The 20,055-nt window shown below is 34.4% G+C and overlaps 2 protein-coding genes and 1 long non-coding RNA gene across 3 annotated transcripts; all 3 read right to left on the bottom strand.

Annotated features, from left to right (window-relative positions):
• Positions 1-7,014: 7,014 nt before the first annotated feature.
• Positions 7,015-9,668, bottom strand: LOC106342497 (protein NUCLEAR FUSION DEFECTIVE 4-like). The gene is made up of 2 exons (XM_013781446.1): positions 8,948-9,668; positions 7,015-8,608 (listed from the first exon to the last, which is right to left on the bottom strand). Exons 1-2 carry the CDS (start codon positions 9,477-9,479, stop codon positions 7,374-7,376), a joined length of 1,767 nt encoding a protein of 588 aa, XP_013636900.1. The 5' UTR covers positions 9,480-9,668; the 3' UTR covers positions 7,015-7,373.
• A 2,895-nt stretch (positions 9,669-12,563) lies between these two features.
• Positions 12,564-14,745, bottom strand: LOC106342498 (patatin-like protein 6). Its single transcript, XM_013781447.1, has 2 exons — positions 13,221-14,745; positions 12,564-13,019 (listed from the first exon to the last, which is right to left on the bottom strand). Exons 1-2 carry the CDS (start codon positions 14,370-14,372, stop codon positions 12,711-12,713), a joined length of 1,461 nt encoding a protein of 486 aa, XP_013636901.1. The 5' UTR covers positions 14,373-14,745; the 3' UTR covers positions 12,564-12,710.
• Positions 14,746-18,537: 3,792 nt separating this feature from the next.
• LOC106339737 lies at positions 18,538-19,796 on the bottom strand. The gene is made up of 3 exons (XR_001269205.1): positions 19,515-19,796; positions 19,320-19,374; positions 18,538-18,734 (listed from the first exon to the last, which is right to left on the bottom strand). It is a non-coding gene; the product is annotated as an uncharacterized LOC106339737 (long non-coding RNA).
• Positions 19,797-20,055: the final 259 nt, after the last annotated feature.

The raw sequence follows: 20,055 nt of genomic DNA, 5'->3' as shown, positions 1-20,055 counted from the left end.
CAACCAAGATCTGGGTTTATGTTTTTAGATTTCATTAGAAACCATAATTCTTCATAAACGTGTACTTGGAAATTACAGTGTGCCTCTTTTCTCCATTTTTGCTCTTTTGCTGAGTAACTTTTTACAGTGTTACGATGATGATTGATTAACCAGTAGATGAAGTTTAACTGGGTTTTCATTAGAAACCATGATTCTTGATAAACATGTGATGGAATTTATATTTGTGTAAAAGGTTTGTCAAAAAATCAAATTGGTTACGGTAGAAAATGTGTAAATGGTTTGTATCGTAACCATTTTCTTTAAGGAGAAATAGAACGTGGTTAATGTTTAAATATAATTAGACATAGTTATATAAAATCAGTTTTAAAAAAATAAATTGGACCAAACATTTATCAATTGGGCATGTTCCTAATTTAATAGTATTGATGTGTATATATACACATATGTTCGTTCATAAAATGTAAATAATAATTCAAGAAAAAAAAATCACTTATAATTTAATATGTACCAACTATAGTACTCTTTCTAGTCTCAATTATTTATTTATTTGATTTCGCCAGTTATAGTTACTCAAATATTCGTTAGATAGACGTGTAGCATATCACTTCACAGAATATCTATTCATTCATTTTAATGCCCTTCCTAAAAAAAAACATTTTAATGCCCTTCCTCAAAAAAAAACATCTATTCATTTTATAAAATTTTACACGTAGGAACTAGGGAGTCTGATATTGGGACTACAAATCATGGGTGACAAGGTAATGATGAAAGAAAAATAGAATGAATTATGTTTTTTTTTTGTGTTTTTTGCTTTGGGAATCAGCTTTTTCTTTTTTCTTTTTCTATAATCAACAAATATTCTAGTAATCACTAAGGAAAATATGTTTATAATAATGATAAGGGATGGACCACGCTAGTCCCTATACCTCTTGTGATTGGGCATTAGGGAATGATGAATGTATTTTCAAATACTATATCAGTCAAAGTAGGTCAACAAAGAGTTTCAATAACCGAGAGCCACGCCTCGGCATTTCTAACAAAAGTTAATCACATTTCCACTTTTCAGTCAGCTTTAATTCGAATACTAATTATATAATTATATAGTTGTTGAGCTATAAGTTGTATTTTACATACAAGACTGATGTTACCTCTTGATCAGTGTCCATTTTTCTACCGTATATTTAAATCATATAAGTAGTATGTACTATAAAGTGATGTCAATCGGTCTAGTGTGGTTCGGTCCTCCTAGTCGGATAAATTTTCAGTCCATATTTAAAGAAAAATTGGATTGAAACTTTGGATGTAATCCGGTTTAAAAGTTAGGGAATTTTTCTTTCATTGTTATCTATAATAGTTATACATAAAAAAAATTTAAGCTCATTATCTAATGACATTACTTAAAATTCAACATATTATAACGTTTTAAGGGCATCTCCATCCCAACTTCATTTTTTCCTCTAAAATGGAGTAAAAGTGGATATGGAGTAAGGAATGCTCCAACCCAACTCCATATCTCACTCCATAATGAAATTTACTCCATAAATGGAGTAGTTTATTTTTTGTTTGTTCATCACTTCATAATGGAGTGTGAAATGGAGTAGGGTTGGAGCAATTTTACTCCATTTTGAAGGAAAAAATGGAGTTTTACATTGGAGATGCTCTAAGCTTTTAGAGCATTTATGTTATTTCACTTAGTCGTAGTTGTAGTTATGCCAGTTCACCTCTAGAGGTACTTGTGTCCAATTCATGCTGAGTGAGTAATCAGTCCAATGGACGTTTTCTAGGGTTTTCAATGGATATTATAAATATTTCTAGAATTTTACTTTACTTTTCAAAAGAAAAATGTAGATATGATGCATTTTATGGCACTTTGATTTCACAGTGAAACTGCAATCATGTGCATTGCGAGATGCGATTGATTCTTTCAGAGAGTTTAATCAAACGATCCAAATTTCAAAAACAAAATTAGAGTTATATTCTCTTGTTTTTCAACCGGTTAATGTTGAGTTATTATATTCTATGGTTAAAGACAAATTTGGTTCGACAAGATTGAGTTTTCATTGTGAATGTAAATAGAAAGCTAATTAAGGATGTCTAAACTACATATTGCATTATTACATATATAATTAAGGACAGGAAACTGCGATTAGATGAACTAACAGTTATAATGTGGTTCGTTCGTTGAACTCCGATTGGTAATCATTCATCCTTGGGAGTAACGTAATTTGTTTTTGTTTGGTTTTATCAGTTATAGAAATAAGTATTTGAGTTTTGATTCCACATGAGCATACGAATGTTAATGGACTAAAGATATCCTCCCAATATCCAACCTTATAGTAACTCTCACACAAGATCCAAACTGATCCACAGCTCGACTATGTTTATTTGTTGATTATAATGAAAGAGGAGACTTTGAACATAGCATGAAACTGATTATACTACTAAAGGATACAATTGACAGATCTGTCGTTTTATTACTTTGATTAACCAATTATTGTACAGTGTTGTGACGTAGGAAACAAAACAATATACTATATATGGTTGCAGCATTGGCTCTTTTGACCGCGACTTGTATCCAATCGGACAAAGCTTTGTAGGTCAACCAGCTTTAGAACAAATTGCAATCGGTAGCTTGTTACTCTATAATTTAGAACAAATCCTATAGCATACCACAACAACCAGCAGACTGGGCCTTGAGCACAAACTAAGTGAAGCCCATGCTTGCGGCCTTTCATCTTGTAAGATGAATTTCAGCTCCGAATTTCTAAAATATTTTGTTAGCTTAGCGGTAATTTAAATAGCTTTGAATCTAAGAAATGACAAGTTCCAATTTTGAAATAATAGTCTTCTTTTAGCTTGCAGCGGAGAGTTATTCTTGGATTCACCAACCAATAGGAGTTTGTTATTTTATATTTAGTATCTTTGAAAATAGAAAACAAATATGTTTTTAAAATTAAAAGATAAAAACAAATAAAAAATAGTAATAGTTGCAGAAATTTTTTTTTTACAAAATCTATATTATTATTTGCGAATTAATTTATTGAAACGGAACTCTCACGTTAAAAGTTAGAGTGGGTAAATACATTACTACCCTTAATGAATAGTTCTATATAATTTATTTATTATATAATAAAAAGGAATTTGATATTAACAACATAATATATACCTCAGCTAACCACGTTTAATAAACATTAGACTCATCCGTTCAAGAATGTTGCCAGGCTATACTAGATATAACCAATTATTATCTCTTTGATCACACGAGTTTGAAACTTCTTATCCATCATCTAAATCTATTTTTCTTCCTATGTTGTCTGGAAGCTAATTAAGGTTCCTATTATCTTAAACCTTATTCATCTTTTTCACGTTCAAGGGGTGGCCAATCATCTGTTTTTGTTTTAGTGTAGTATATATCATATTAGTCAGACTTCCTATAGCTTATGATATCTTATGCGAATTTGTTTTTGTGTGATTCTTTCTGGCTTATTGTCTAGATAATGTAAGTATTTTCTTTTGTGCTTTTCCACCATGATCTCCTTAGTTTAATTTTGAATAGTTTGATCATAGCATCACTATTTTGTTTTATGAACTTTTGAATTTAGGGTTTCAGTTATTTAGGTCCAGAAACCAAAAAGAAGCAGATCCGGAATCAAGGAGCCTAGAAGATGTGTCCCCGATCACCATGTGTACTCTTTTGATGGTTGTCTTCCATTAAATTGAGATTTTGTTCGTTCGGGTGACTACTTTGATTTATATATCTTTGGAGAATTTGTTTTTGTGTGATTCTTTCTGGTTTATTGTCTAGATATATGTAAGTGTTTTCTTTTGTGCTTTTCCACCATGATTTCCTTAGTTTAATTTTGAATAGTTTGATCATAGCATTACTATTTTGTTTTATGAACTTTTGGATTTAGGGTTTCGGTAATTTAGGTCCTGGAACCAAAAAGAAGAAGATCCGGAATCAAGGAGCCTAGAAGATGTGTCCCCGATCGCCATGTGTACTCTTTTGATGGTTGTCTTCCGTTAAATTGAGATTTTGTTCGTTCGAGTGACTACTTTGATTTATATATCTTTGGATACTTAGTTTGCTATTTCTTAATTTGAGTTTTTCTTTGTTGTTAGTATTTTTTGGGTGTACTCTTTTGTTGTGTTTTGCCTTTAACACTTTTTTGTTGTGCTTTTCTTAAGCTAGAACTAGGTTTTGTAAGTTCAAAATATCTCTTCTATCATACAAGTTCAATGTTTTATATACGTTTGTTATTTCCAACCTTTTTTCGTCCTTGTTTATTATTTGCAGGTGTCAAAGAATCGAAATCAAATGAATAGCAGAATAGGGAAGCTCACAAATTGGAATTATTATTTCTGTTCTATAAGCCATAGGTCGAACAAGTATTTTCCGTTTGGTTTAGTACCTTTTAGATTCCTAAATTTTATGTTGTTGTTTGTAATATTATTTTTTTATATGACCTATCGGCTGATCAGGTCAGTCCAAAAAAGAATACACTTAGTGATATAGAATAGAATAGTCTCAAAACGTACCACATTACACAACCCGAGTTTGAAATACTTTTCAGCTAATGCCAAAGAGTGGACCGATTATTTGTTACAATCCACCGTATAAACTATTTGGACCAAAGCACAATCTTAGACGGGCTTAGACGGGCCAAATAGTGAAAATTTAGTATTTGATGTGAACCATAACTTTGATTTTATTACAGCCGTCTTCGTATATGTCACTGCAACCTGATCTGTGAGCATTGGCGGACCCATCTCCAGAGCTTTCTTTGAGTAAAATAGCTTATGGCTTGGATTATGGAAACAGACAGAGGAGAAATTCAGGTTGTGCAGTTCTTGAACGTGAATGATTGTGGAAACAGACACAGGAGAAATTCAGGTTTTCACGTTAAATTCATATTTTTCAGTTGTATGTACTCATATAAATATATGCTTGTGCATAATTTCAATCCGGTTTGTAGATGGTTGGTCTCTAGGGGTATAGGGATTTAGTGTAGTTCTTTTTTGGTCTAAGATTTAGTGTTGTTCTTACTTTCTTACTATTTACATATATGGTTGTTTCTTTTTGAGTTAGGTCTGCAAAACTGTATTATACTGTCATTCACTTTTCGGTGACAAAATTAAGGCATGTATTAATTAAAAAATCACACAGATTGTAACTTTGGTAGTTATTCAACTTTCTGACATTAGGATTTTTAACGTTAAAACCCCTCTATTAAATTTATTTTGGGTAAAACCTTCAAACTAAACTAAGTATTTAACGAAAAAACCCTAAACTAACTTTATTTAATGAATAAACTCTAAACTCTTGGGTAAATCCTAAACTCTTCGATAAATCCTAAACCTTTGGATAAATCTTAAACCCCAAATCAAAAACACTAAATACTAATTCTTAAAAAATCCTAAAGCCTTATTCCTAACCCCTAAATCCTTGGATAAAAATAAATAAAAAAATAGCATGTAGTTGCGAAAAAAGAATTTTTAAAAATATTTTTAAAGCCGTCGGTAAAACAGTAAACCTTAAATACTACGCACTAAATTCTAAACCTTTAGATAAACCATAAACTTTAGGGTTTAGGATTTATCCAATGGTTTAAGTGTTATGATTAAGAGTTTAGTGTTTTTAAGATTTAGTGTTTAGTGTTTTTGATTTATGGTTTAAGATTTATCCAAAGGTTTATGGCTTACCTAAGGGTTTAAGATTTAGTGTTTTGTTGACAGCGTTAAAAATATTAAAAAATTCTTTTTTGCAACATTTTTTTGCAACTATTACTATTTTTTATTTATTTTTTTTATTTTTAAAACATAATATAATTTGATAATATTTTGTTTCTTTTTAAAAAAAATATTGAATATGAAATAACAAATTTCTATTCAGGAGATGAATTCAAAAATAACTCAACTTAGGATCCGCTCTGCGACGAGTCACCATATTTTAATAGGAGATTTTTTACTACTCTCTCCACTACGTATATGATTTTTCACTAATAAAGACACTAAGACTTTTTCTCGGACATCATGTCTTTCTTCCTTCCACCGTCAACTAATGTTGGGTGGTAATTTAGGAAAACGATATATAAAATATGGTACTTTGATTAAGTGGGTGGTGTTATGATCGGTTTTTTTTATCATCCGAAGATTATATTAAATGAAGATTATATTAAACGGGTTAGATGCAAAGTTTACACATATAAACCGGCAAGGAACATACTCATTCAAGAACCATAAGCCGGCTAGGTTTACATTACCTTCTAGAGACTTGAAAGGAAACAACATAAATTATCTGAACTTAAAATAATGTATGGAAGAAACAGGTGATGTTTACACCTCAAGAGATATTATGCTATTTTTTAAAACTAACCCATCAAGAGATATTATGTGGAAGTTCATAATTTATACTGTTTATAATGAAAATTCTTTGATATTTTGTTTTGGTTTTGTTTTAAATTAAGAAGTTCTAGATACGTAGATCTGTACACTTTCTTAAGACATAGGCTTGTAAGCCCAGTTATTTCCTTTTAGATAGAATATTCTTCGAACGAGAGTTGAACCATGACTCGATGAACATTTACTAGATAATCTAAGAGTTTTATCCACTCGGTTAATTCTTTGTTGATAATACTTTTGATGTTTTATTTCCCTATAAATAGTTTTGGCCATCCTAAACTAATATTTCGAGACGACTTTTTAACAGTTTGTTGCTTTGTCTATTTTGATTCTTCATCCACTACATAATTGCATAATCCACTACAGGAGCGTGAAACAATTGACGAGTGTATCTTTTTAAATCTAGTACTACCCACTAACTTCAAGTTTGAGACTTTAATTTTCTAATACTGTATATGTATTCCTAAATGTTGCACGTTTTCGAAACAATTTGCTTGTTCTTTAAACGCGTTTAACATTCCAACTTTCCACGTATCATTGTGACGCACCCATTCTATATTCACATTACGGAAGATGTAGACCGACATGAAAGTCCAAGTCGAACCAACACATGTGAGCCAACTTTTCTCACTTGCAATAGTTTAGTTCTTTATCTTTTAATGATTTATTCAAAGCAGTCCCGTGTGGCCTCATAAAATCACAAGTCCAACTCATTAGTTGACTCATGATGACCCTTACCTATCTCCAAACACTAACCTTTCACTACTTTCCAAGACTCCAAAGACACAAAACGATAAAAACATCAAATAAAGTATAGTAGCTCTTCAGTCAAAAAAAAAAAAAGCATAGTAGCTCTAAAAGAAGGGTGTGAACGTGTGCTGGACCAAGGACACGGAACATAATCTTGTTTACAAAATACGTCACGATATTTTCTTGTTTGGTATTCTTACATCATCTACTAATAAGCAACTTTACCCTCCTTTGCCAACCACTTTGCCACGAACATTATCATTCTCGTCCACCGTAGATTTTTCCGGAGTAGGCGGGGCCATCTCCATCTCAGTCGCCAACGCTTTTTCTCTAAACCTTTTGTAGATATCGCTCTTGTAAAACTTCTTGGTCCTGACCACCAAAATCATCGAGACCAACACACCAAACAAAGTTACCACGGTAATTATAATAAATGACAACTTAAAACAAGCCGTGCCCATGCAGCTAAGATCTTGCCCCTCCTTTCTCAGTATCCCTAATGCTTTATGTTGCTTCTCCGCCTCCTTGTCGTACAAATACCCCGCGACCCGAACATTTAGCAAGTAAGCCCCGATCGGGCTTGCGACCGACCCAAAGTTAATCAACGTAGAGTAGTATTTAAGCCCAAACACCTCGGAGATTATCGCAAATAGAAGCGGCCACTGCGCACCAAAACAAAACCCTATGATGACCGATGCAACGTAGAGTCCACCAGGGACGTTAAAAGCGATTAGCAGGTGGCCGGTGCATGAGAAGAGGAGGATCATTGTGAGCATTATAGGTCTTGGGAACTTGTATTTGATCAAGAAAATCTCTGAGAGTACACCTGAAGTCACACGACCAAAGTAGTTCCATATGCTTACTAGTGACACAAACGTGCTTACGCTTCTCTTTGGATAACCCAATGAACCACCTATTTGACCCAAGTTGTCTATAGCCGTCAGCGTCCCTCCCGCACCACATATGGTCGCTAAAAATAATATCAACATGTCGACGCTAAACAACGCTTGCAAGATCGTATAGTCATCTCCTCTCTCCGGTGGACTAAATATAGTCGTCCAACACGACGCCGTTTTAACACTCTCCACTTTTGTTGACCTTTCGTTATCATCTTTGACCTCTAATGAATCTAAGCTTGCTTTCTCCGTGACGATATTGATTGGTGCTGGATTATTAAAGGCGACTTGTTTATCTTTCCAGAGCTTCCTTTCTTCCAAGACGACTACTATGATCGGTAGAAGTAGCAAGACGATCACCACGGCGGCACTGCCTCCAAACTCACTTCTTGTAAAGCCGGAGAGTTTGTCAGCGATGATGACCACCATGAGAAACGTCGCTAGCCCGAACGATATGTAGAGGAAGTTATAAAACACCTTTAGCTCATTTGTCTGTCTCACCACTTTCATGTTCCTTACCGTCCACAAGAAAGCAAACGAGATTGCTGCAGGTAACCAACCTTCATACACAATAATACACAATTAGTTACAAAAAGATTTTTCTAAAACAATTTTTGTAAAAAGTCAATAATAATGTTTTCCATCTAAGATTTCATTCACTAGTAAGAAAGTCAATAATAATGTTTTTATCACTGTTCTAAAAATCGGTTTAAGTCCTAACAACCCACTTAGGCAAATCAGTTACAAAAAGATTTTTCTAAAAGATTTTTTTTTTTTAAATCGAGATCATACTATACCGAATGGGATAATCAAGATTCATATAATAATAGCATTGACCTCTGTTTTTCTCTGTTTCTTGTTATTAACCATATAGTTTTTTATTTAATTTTTTTACTTACCAATCATCAGGATTAGAGATTTGGTGTCGTCACCATAAAAGGCATGGTAGAGCTGTGTAATAATAGCGCCACTAAGACCAACATATCCCTTGAGAATCCCCAAGACAAAACCACGTGACTCCGGGAAGTTCTTGACACACGTGACGATCGATCCGGTATTAGCGAAAGACTGAGAGTTAGCTCCAACGCATATGTAGAGACACATGTGCCAAACTTTAGGCTTCGAGATCCGTTTTGTAACAGCAAGCCAGATCATGAAATAGCCGAAGAAGTTAAGTATAGCTCCGATTATGAGAGTGAACCAAGGAGGAGACACCTCGTTGAGTAGACCCGCGATGATACCTACGTTGGCTCCAAGATCTTTGAAGAAACTGAGGAGGTTAAGAGTGGTTTGGTCGTAGCCTAAGGCTGTCTTGATATCACCTGAGTAGAGACCGAACATGTAAGTGGCTCCAGCCGCCGACATGATTAAGAGACTCGCGAAGAACATAAACCATCTTCCTGTTAGGATTTGGATGGCTAAGCTCTTCATTTTATGTTGATTTGGTACTAGGAGAGAAGTATGTGTGAGAGAGGGATGTTTTTAAGGTGGTGTTCTGGTTGGAATATATTGGCCACGAAGTGTGTGTGAAAAGGAGCGAGCGAGAGAGAAAGAGAGAAAGAGAGAGAGAGATCGAAGACCTTTGTTGTTGACTTTGACTTGGATAGTGATTTAGAGTAAGCGAAGGGAAGGTTGGAGTTAGAAGCTATATATATGCTTTATCCTTTTACAAATATGTAGATTTTATATTACAGAAAATGGTAACAAATCCAATGCATTGAGTGGATGATTTTCCTGGTAATGAATACCATTAATGAGGAGCGTTACAAAAAATGAATAAAATAAACTATATATATATATATTATTTCAAAATATCTAAAATGACTTTATAACAATTTTGAGATATCCTCGTATAAATATACATATTTATGCATACTTACGCATGAAAAAGGTTTTCATAGAAAACCTTTATTAAAAGGTTCTTGATATATAAAAAATTCCTATATAATAATTGAAAAACATTACAATTTTTTTTTGTAGCCACGTGTCGTCATTAAGATGATTGTTAGAATTATTAGAGAAATAAATTGGTTCATCTAATTATATAATAAGTTTTTATTAATTTAACCATAAATCTTATATATTAAAACAGAAGTTACAACTTTGATTTATGTGTGATTTTTTTTTTATCATGGACCTACCTATTTCTAGAAAGTCATGTTACATTTAATCTCTAATTTTATCATTTAAATTTTGGGTTTACCAGAAATTATTATTGCGTTATCAATAATTGGATTTAAACAATATATGATCTATTGGATTTATAGATAATATAAATAAAATAGATATAATTTAATGTTATAATACTATACCTGCATATGTTAATTATTTAAATATTTGTCGATGTTAACTTTTAAAATTATAAAGATTTTTTAAAAATAACAAAAATCATATTATCTAACAATGATTAATCTTTAATACCTTAAACCAATGAAAACAAATTTTAAACTACATAGTTTATTTTAAACATTAAACAAAAACTAAATGTTCAATTATTTACTCGATAATATAAATTTATGAAGGGAAAAGTTTAATTTTTTAAGAACTTTCTAAATTTGTGAAATGTTACAGTAACTTTGAATATGACAATAAAACAATATTTTACTAATCTTTATATATATAGTTACGATTTTAATAATGAATTAATAATCCAAAAATATATATATATAGAAGAAGATACAAATACATGTGAAAGTTTGAAACAATCTATTCAATGAAAAAAATATACCGTAAACTTATTATGTTTTCAAAATTGATAGACACATATATATTATAATATATACCAATTTAGAATTGAAAACAAAATGTTTATATAAAAATAAATGAAAACAAAAACTCGCACGGTTGCGCGGATCGAGATCTAGTTCATTATTAAAGTTCTTTACTATTTCTTTAAATAAAAGTTACAGAATTACCTAATATGACTAAAATATATATGGCAATTAATGATTTTGAATACTAATAAAGATTTAATAAAAAAATAGTGTATCTTATACTATATTTGTTTAATTTTAAACTATTAAAATAAATTAAAAAACCACAATAAACATATAATAAAAATTTAGATTTTTCTGTATATGTTATATTTTTAATTTTTAAAAATGACTATAAATTACTAAAACTGTTAAAAGTCTCACATTCAAATTTTGTGATCCATGGTTTAAAATTTTTGTTATGATAAAATACAAATGCTTACAAAATCATATAAGTAAAAATTCTAATTTAATTAATTATTAGGATTAAAGAATACTGTATACATATGTTTTAAATTAAACTATAAACCATATAAAATACATAAATATTTTAGTAATTTACTTTGAACGAACATTGAAAACTTAATTTTTAAAAAAATTATAAATTACTAAAACTATTTTTATCAATAATTTAAATTTTTTGCTATAAAAGATACAAATGATCAAGAAACATACGAGTAGAAAACATCATTGAATAAAAATTAATATTAAAAATATACTATGTATGTTAAATCATTTAAATTTAATTACATATCCTATCAAACAGAAAAAAATATTGTTTGAATTAATAAAATTAATTTATATGTTCGCATCAATTTAACTATATATGTAATAGTTACTGATTTTTATGAATATTTATTATTTCATAACATGTAAAAACATATAATACGTAAAATAATTTATATATATAATGTTCATTCTGCAAAAGGCGCGAATCTTAACCTAGTCTCATATAAAGTAAAAAACTATCTCAAATGTTCAAAACTTCACTAAAAATATCTCAAACAGAATAATTTAATTTCGAACATTTGAGATATCATATAAATACTTTTTACTAAGACATCCTCTTTTTTTTTGAACACCGAATTACTAAGACATCCATACTTAAGATTCTTTCAATGAAGTTGTTTTTAGGTTGAAAATTCTCACTAAAGATGTTCTTGAAAATAGGACGTAGACAAATTTGAAAAGATTTTGACTATGGTAGCACGGAGAAGAAAAGAGGGATAAGAATTAAATTTGTGGTATCATAAACATAATATATTCATAAAGATCGATCCATATTAGGTGGGTAGACTGTAGACTACATTGGAAAGGATCCCTGGTAGGTGTGTAGAGTGTAGTATATCCATCTGAACTCCATATATTTGACAAACATTCATATTTGCAAACTAGAGTATTTTTCAGTAAACATAGTAAACTGAAGTTGAGTAATATTGTGTCGGTCACTCGAGTCCTAAAACCGACAAGAAGACGTGCTGCTTTTTCATACATCTATAACGTTCCCTGCACCATGACTTCGGTCCATGCACACGCACAAGAACGACAGCACTTGTTTTCTTATTGCCCTTGGAACCATCCCAAGTTGGACCAACAAAGTAATTTTAAAAAATTCAAGACAACGACTTCTTTACTGAGCCCCCAATGAGTACGATTTCATAACAGCTTCTTGAAACGTTATATTCATCACGCTCCCAAGTTCACATCTCTGAGCTTACGTTACATCAAATCATTGCAAAAAGATATCTTGTCTCCAATCAAATTAAGCAAAAATCACACACCTCTTAGGATATACTACTAGAATGGACGAGAATGAAACCTTTTTGAAGAAGATGTTTCGCTTTCTTCTCCAAACTCAAAAGTCAAAACATTAATCTATACAATTAAGAAAAGAAGATGAACAATATCTTCAAAACATACAATCAATATCCTTGAAGATTGTCTTCTGAACAGTTCTTCTGTCGCTTGATTGCTTGAACGCTACAGTGGGAGCAATTCTGCAACTCCTCCTCTGGTGTTCAAGCACGAGCTCACCAGCTAACCAATCCAGCTTCTCGAAATTGCTTTCTTCACTGATTTTTTTACCACCAAACATAACCGATTCCACGTTCTTCTGCTTCAACATCTCTTCCGCTACTCCCACAAGCATATTCACATTGCTTGCACTAGCGTCCGTGTCTATGTTTGGTCTGCACGGACCAAAGCTTGACCCATCCGCCTATTAAAATCACACGAATATTAATTTACTAAGGAATTTAGTTAATTTTTAAACAAATTTGAATGCTTATATTTATGTAAATTATATTTTTAAATTTATGGACTATAAACTAATGTTTAACGTGACTACTCATGAACGGCTCTGGTTACTAGGCATAGACTTTTCGATGACCTGAATTACAATAACCACATAAGCTTTTACCTGAATACGGACATAGTTACTCCTACACTGACCAAACGCCATGGAAACCGCCTGATCCACAGTATCAGCCGCACCATCTGCAGAAATTCTGACCGCGGGTCGAGCCCATTGCTTAGCCTTCCACTTCATAACGTTATCACATTCATACTTGACATCCACCAACTGTCCAGTACCAAGAGACAGCACAAGTAAATCCTCAACGCCTCTAACGAAAGGAAACTCTTCCTTGTTATGCAACACGTGAGTGATCGCAGCAGCAGTCGGATTACTCATCGCTAATCCACCATCAACCGCAACGCACCGCGTTTTACCATCCACCGATCTCATCTCCACGGGCTCGAACACTCCCGGCTCGGCCCACGTGGCTCTACAAACCTCCCACAGCTTGAAATCGTAGCCGTCCGTTTCCAACGCGTCGGCGCGTGAGAAAAGGAACGGTGCGGAGCTCGTGAGGTCGTAACAAGGAATCAGAACCGGTTTGAGCGTGTCCTTGAGCGTCATCTCAGCGAATGACTCCTTCATCGATTTCTCCAGCTTCTTCGAACCCGACCCGGTTTGCATAACCCGGTTTAGTATCCTCCCGGTCCCGGACGCTGGTTTATAAAATCTTTTACCGTTCTTCGCTAAAAACTTCCACGTGTCATCCGCGTTAAAGATCGGACGGTCACCGTCGCTCGAAGCGAAAAGCATCGCCGTGAAAACTCCGCCGATGCCTGAACCGGAAGCGACGTCGAAGTAGTCGGCGATTCGGGCGTTCGGGTCGCCCGACTTCGATTTCAACGCTTGCTCCAGATAAGCCAAAGCCTTCCCGGGTATGATCCCTCTCATCCCGCCGCCGTCGATGCTCAAAACGCATACTTTCCCTCTCTGGTTCTTGACTGACCCCGGAACGACGCCGTTTAGAGGTTCAGCAACCGTTGGTGACGTTTCTTGCTCGGGGCTCGGGTCATCGTACCCGAAAAGAAACTTGCTTTCGAGGATGGAGAAAATCTCGTAGCTGAGTTTATCCGTATCAATGCTCGGCTCCTGCATATCCGCCGCCGTCACCGCCGTCGTGACTCCGCCGCTGCTCTGTTTTATTAAATGATGCTTAACGGTGGCGGACGGTGATTTTCCGATGGAGTCAACTGGCTTGTTGTGTACTCTTTGCATCGTGGTAAAAACAGAGTATATTTAATAATAATCTATTACACACACACACTCTCTAGGCAGTATCGATAAGACAGCCCTAAAGACAAATCTAATCTGTCATAAGAACACGAGAAACAGAGAGCATGAACAGTCTCCGTCGTAACAGTTCTTACAGAAGGGAGATGACAAAGTAGAGTAAAGAGCAATGCTTTTGTTTTTCTTATTGTCTCTGTCTCTCTCTCTCTTTATGGGAGAATGATTCTATCTAAATACGCCTTGAGAAGACAAAAAAGAGTCAATAAATCACGGAGGAAGAAGCTAGCAAGAACACATAACCTGCAAAGGATCTATTTTTAAAGTGTATATCTCTCACTACGCGTGACCTTTATTAACAAAGGAATGAGCCATAAATAATAAAGAACGAGAACTGCAGTTGCATACGTACGTACGTACGTATAATTTTTTTAAGTTTCTGCGACAAATTTTTTTTTTTTTTTGGTCAACGGTTTCTGTGACAATTATTTAAATGTATTATTATGTTTTATGTACCTGCCAAATATTCCAAAGAATTGAGAATTTGATGTGTGTATTTTTGCTGAAAAGTCATTCTATAATCATGTAATATGGTGGGGATAAGGACGATAAGGTGGCGGTGGTTGTTACATATGAATACAACGACCGATAATACAAATATTTTCTTCGTACCATGTATATCATATTATCATCTATATGATTGATTAAGACGATTTATTTCTATATTTATGTACTTAAATATAATTAAAAGACCAATAATGTGCATGTAATCAACTCTCTCATACTTACACGAACAGGGGAAAATTCACAGAGGAAAATTTTCAGTAAGACTTGACCAATAATGTACGGGAAACGTTATATGCGTCTGACTAAGATGATTGCTACATTGATCAAAGCCAATGATGTCGAAGGTTACATATGTGCTCACAGTCCGAATCAGTAGCAACTCAAATGGATGGAAGAGACTCAAAATAACTAATGTAAAAACTATAAAATCCAAAAAAAATAATAATATTGATTTTACCTTCAAATGCGTAACATATTCATTAAATGTGCAGTAGGTACTAGGTAGGGTATCCCAAAGCTACAGACAACAACAAAGTTTCCAAAGCTAAAGACAATAATAGCCAAAGAGTAATTGCCGATGTATAGTACTTGATAAGTTGCCTAGAAATCTTCTTGTTAGTGGATCATGTGGTATGATTTGGTCATATCTCAAATTAGATTGGCCACTCTGTTTTTAAGCTATCTTGACAGTGACAATTAATTAAGGTCAATCACGAGCTCTAGTAACTGTGATCTCAGTCACTTGACAATCAAGGAAAACCATGTACATTATGGATATCAATCCCTTTGATTGTGTAATTGCATTTACTCTATATTTCTTTTAGTATCTAATTGTAATTTCATAGTTTAGGTAAGCAGGTTTGTGCATCCAGGCATGCATTTTTTTGGCTAGATGAACACAAACCTTCAATGTTAAATTTAATTCAAAGAAACAAAAGATATTTTTTACAAACTAGTAACTTTTTGAAAGTAAATAAAAAGATCTAATTCTTTCTAATGCTTCTCAACAATTTCTCAATACTATGATCTCTCTATCTGGTTTCAAACCAATACTCCATTCCACCCGCATACTCCTTATCACCTGTTTTCCGAATCACAGTGAACATATTTCTCATATTTTTGTTGAGCCTTTTTATCAAAACTGCAGCAGGAGAAGGATACTCCCAATGTCTTCTCTTGTTCCTTTCTATCCACAAACCTTCATTTTTTCTTTTCTTTTCCTTTTTTTTTTCAGTCCAAAAACAACAAAAGCTTAACCATAGGAATCTGATACCATGAAAAAAATTGGCTTGATTTCTTTGTCTCTTTGAATTCTACAACTTCTTCTTGTCCATATTATTTCAACTTTCAGTACGTAGATATGATCTTAATATTCAAACCTACTCTAAGGGATCAACTTTTGTTCTGACTCCAAATAATATGAATAAGCTTCAAGATATCAACGAAGTCCTTGCCAACGTCTATGGTCCTAATTAACTAACATTTAAGAAAGCCAAAAGAGAAATAAAATGGTTTTCTTTCTCTAAAATCTGATCCTATGTTATAACTTATAACACATATAAATCACTTTATTAATATCCAGAACTTGGTTCCATATCTATCTACCCAAAAAGAAAAGAAGAAAAAAAAACACAATTTTCTGCCATCGATCACTCGAAAAGAATATGAAGCACAATGATGAAAAAAAATATGTTTAGTGGTGTAATAGGACTCTTGTCACAACAAGAATCTAGCGAAGAATTGATTCACATGAACTGATTATTGTTCACTAACGTAACAATAATATATATATATATATTAATAATTAAGGGTACAATGATTTAATGTAGATTTCATTATCAGTTATCTACTAATGTATGTTCTTACGTTAGTGAACTATATAAACAATTCATAATCAAGTGGATAGTATTGTTAAGAAAGTAAACAACAATGGTAGTGTATCCCTATAGTTATATGGTAGAGCATGCGACATTTTCTTATCAACCCACATTTTTATTTAGGAATAATTGTTAATAGGATTAGAAAAAGTGAGCATTGATTGAAACAAAGTTGGTGAGATTGGGCACCGACGGGGTGGGAGAGGTCGACGTCACTGTTGGTCCCCGTAATCTCCGCTCTTTCTTTTGTTCTTACACAAATCCGAACTGTTGATGTTAAGAAAGCTTTTTGAGTCTTTTGATTGTTTTATTCCGCATTTGTCGCTGCTCTCGTGACTACACTTTTGACTTCTTTGCAACAAATTTCACTCTCTTCTTTTTGTCCTCTTTACCATAATTAAGAAGTGTGTACTTAGCTATTCCGTGATACTTGATCCGTTTCATGTTTGATATGTAGCAATTACATGACAAATACTAAAGACTGAATGCCATCTCTCACTTCATGTTATTGGCCTTCTTGACTTCTTCTAACAAGACTCAAAGAGTCAAGTTGGGGTATTATGATTCCGACCAGAATCGACAGCTTTGAAACCAAAAGGACGAAGAAGTAACATAATGGACACTGGAGTGATAAAAATTAATCTGACGAACATAAAAGGGCCAAAAGGTATAGTACTACTACTAGTAATCCTTGTTTTATCCATAATAGTAATACAACTATGTTTTCATTTTCTTGATAGAAACCTTTTAACTTTCTTTTTGGGCTTCCATGTTATAGGGCTCCAGTGAGTCAGTGTGTGACAAGAAACCTACGAAACTACCCATACACTCATCAATTATGTGATTACAGTTATGTTACATCTTCTATGCTTTTCTGTAATCAACTCCACTAAATCTAGACCCAAGGAGAACAAGAAAACCCAATTGAGTTATACAAAATTTACTATTGAGATATTTAGATAGAGATAGTCATATGGATTCCTCAGCTTTTCATATGAAGATGCGCACTGTCTTTGCTAACCTCCCCTTTAGCATTCGCCAATTTTACACTTATCTTTCTCCAGAAATAGGGAAGACCAAGAAAAAATCTTTCTTGCCTAGCAAAACTGGCAAGAAGTGTCAAATTTGTTTGGGTGGCATCTCATCTCTGTCTTCTGGCATCCATAATAATATTGATGAGGATGTTACCATCATCTATTACTCCAGCATAGTAGAGCTCCACAAGAAGTTTTAGGGTAATGCGTTTTTTTCATTGCCTTTGAGTTTCTGTCTGCATAGTAATTTTGAGACACCCGCCACTTTTGAAATATAATAAATTGATAAAAGCGGAAATAATAATACAACTCAAATAATAATAATCTTCATATCATAATATGAAAGTCAATACGTTTCCAAAAGGTCTAAAAGCCCAACATCGATAACATTCGAAATATAAAATACGACATAAACCGAAAGTCTGAAATAGGAATAACATAAACGATAAAAGTCCAAAGGCCTAAAGGCCCGATAAAGATAAAAGCGGTAAAAGCAATAGAAGCCCAAAAGTCCAAGGGTAATGCGTTTTTTCATTGCCTTTGAGTTTCTGGCTGCATAGTAATTTTGAGACACCCGCCACTTTTGAAATATAATAAATTGATAAAAGCGGAAATAATAATACAACTCAAATAATAATAATCTTCATATCATAATATGAAAGTCAATACGTTTCCAAAAGGTCTAAAAGCCCAACATCGATAACATTCGAAATATAAAATACGACATAAACCGAAAGTCTGAAATAGGAATAACATAAACGATAAAAGTCCAAAGGCCTAAAGGCCCGATAAAGATAAAAGCGGTAAAAGCAATAGAAGCCCAAAAGTCCAATAGCATCGGTCCGATAATCACTCCTGCTCATCGGTCTCACCTAAAAGGGGGAAAGAATGAGGGGTGAGCGACAGGGGAATCGCTCAGCGAGGTATGGGATGCTACCCCGAAGTCCATGGACCCGGACATAGCACTCCGAATAAATATAATTTAATTCTAATGCATGTCAAACACAGTACCTAAAGTACTCAAGCAACAAACAATGGTCCTAGCGAGGTGCACACTCGCCGCCCACTAACAGGCCAAAACACTACCGAAAAGGTGCTCGGTTCATACACACACCGAAAAAGTGCTCGGTAACACACGCCCGTAGACGATTTATCGACACTTCCAGTCTACGGCTCAACCGGTCGACTAAAGTTGGCCGTGACCTCCATACAATCCGGCATACAGCAGTCCGACTCTGTATCCGTCTCCAAACAAAAACAATCCTAGCTAAGAATTTACATTAAGTGAAACAATCAATGTTGAATCCTCTAACCCCCTAGTTCCGGTTTATGCAAAGAACCTAAAACTAAACAAGCAATGACAGACTCGATTTCACACAGACGGAACACATTAGAAATAAACTATATTTATTCGAGGTCCTAAGCCGAATAAGAGGAGTTCGGGAATAGACCCTCACCTTAGCAATAAGAAGTGGTATCTATGAACTCCAGCTGCTCAAATGGACTCCAAATCTGAAATCAGATCGAAATTTCGAGTCAGAACGCCTTTCGAACGGTTTAAAACGAGTATTTACGGAAAAGTCAACCCGTTGGTCAAAGATTAATTATTTAATTAATTAATTAATTAATTAATTAATCCGGTTTTCCCTAACCGATTTCCAATTGATTTTATCCAACCGGTTTAACCTAACCGAATCGAAATCGATTTAAACCGGTCAAACCACAGGTTGACCGAGTCACCGAGTTGACTCACCGGGTTGACTCGGCCGAGTTGGCGAGTCACCGGCGAGTCACCGGTGTCGGTCCCCGGCGGCTTACCTGAAAATCAACTGCGGCGACGGCGGCGAGGCGGCGACGCGGCGGCGGCTTCTCGGCGGCGGACGGACGGTGGTCGGTCACGGCGGCTCCGGCGAACGTTGGTCGGAGACGGCGGCGCGTGGCCAGAACTCGCGGTGGCTCCAGCGGACGGCGGTGGCGCGTGTGTTTCACGCACGCGCCGAGGCGAATCTTCGGGAGGCGCGTGCGGCTTCGTCTNCTAGGGCGTTTATCGGTGGTGGCAAGCTGAACGTGATCACGGCACACAGTTGCTCCGGCGACGAGCTCATGTGAGATTTCTCTCTCTTTCTCTCTCTCTCTCTCTCTCTCTCTCTCTCTCCCTCTCTCTCTCTTTCTCTTTAAAGAAGTTGGGGATGG

The sequence above is a fragment of the Brassica oleracea genome, chromosome C4 (assembly GCF_000695525.1).
Source record: "Brassica oleracea var. oleracea cultivar TO1000 chromosome C4, BOL, whole genome shotgun sequence".
NCBI classification, from domain to species: domain Eukaryota; kingdom Viridiplantae; phylum Streptophyta; class Magnoliopsida; order Brassicales; family Brassicaceae; genus Brassica; species Brassica oleracea.
This window is presented reverse-complemented; position numbering and strand designations above follow the sequence as displayed.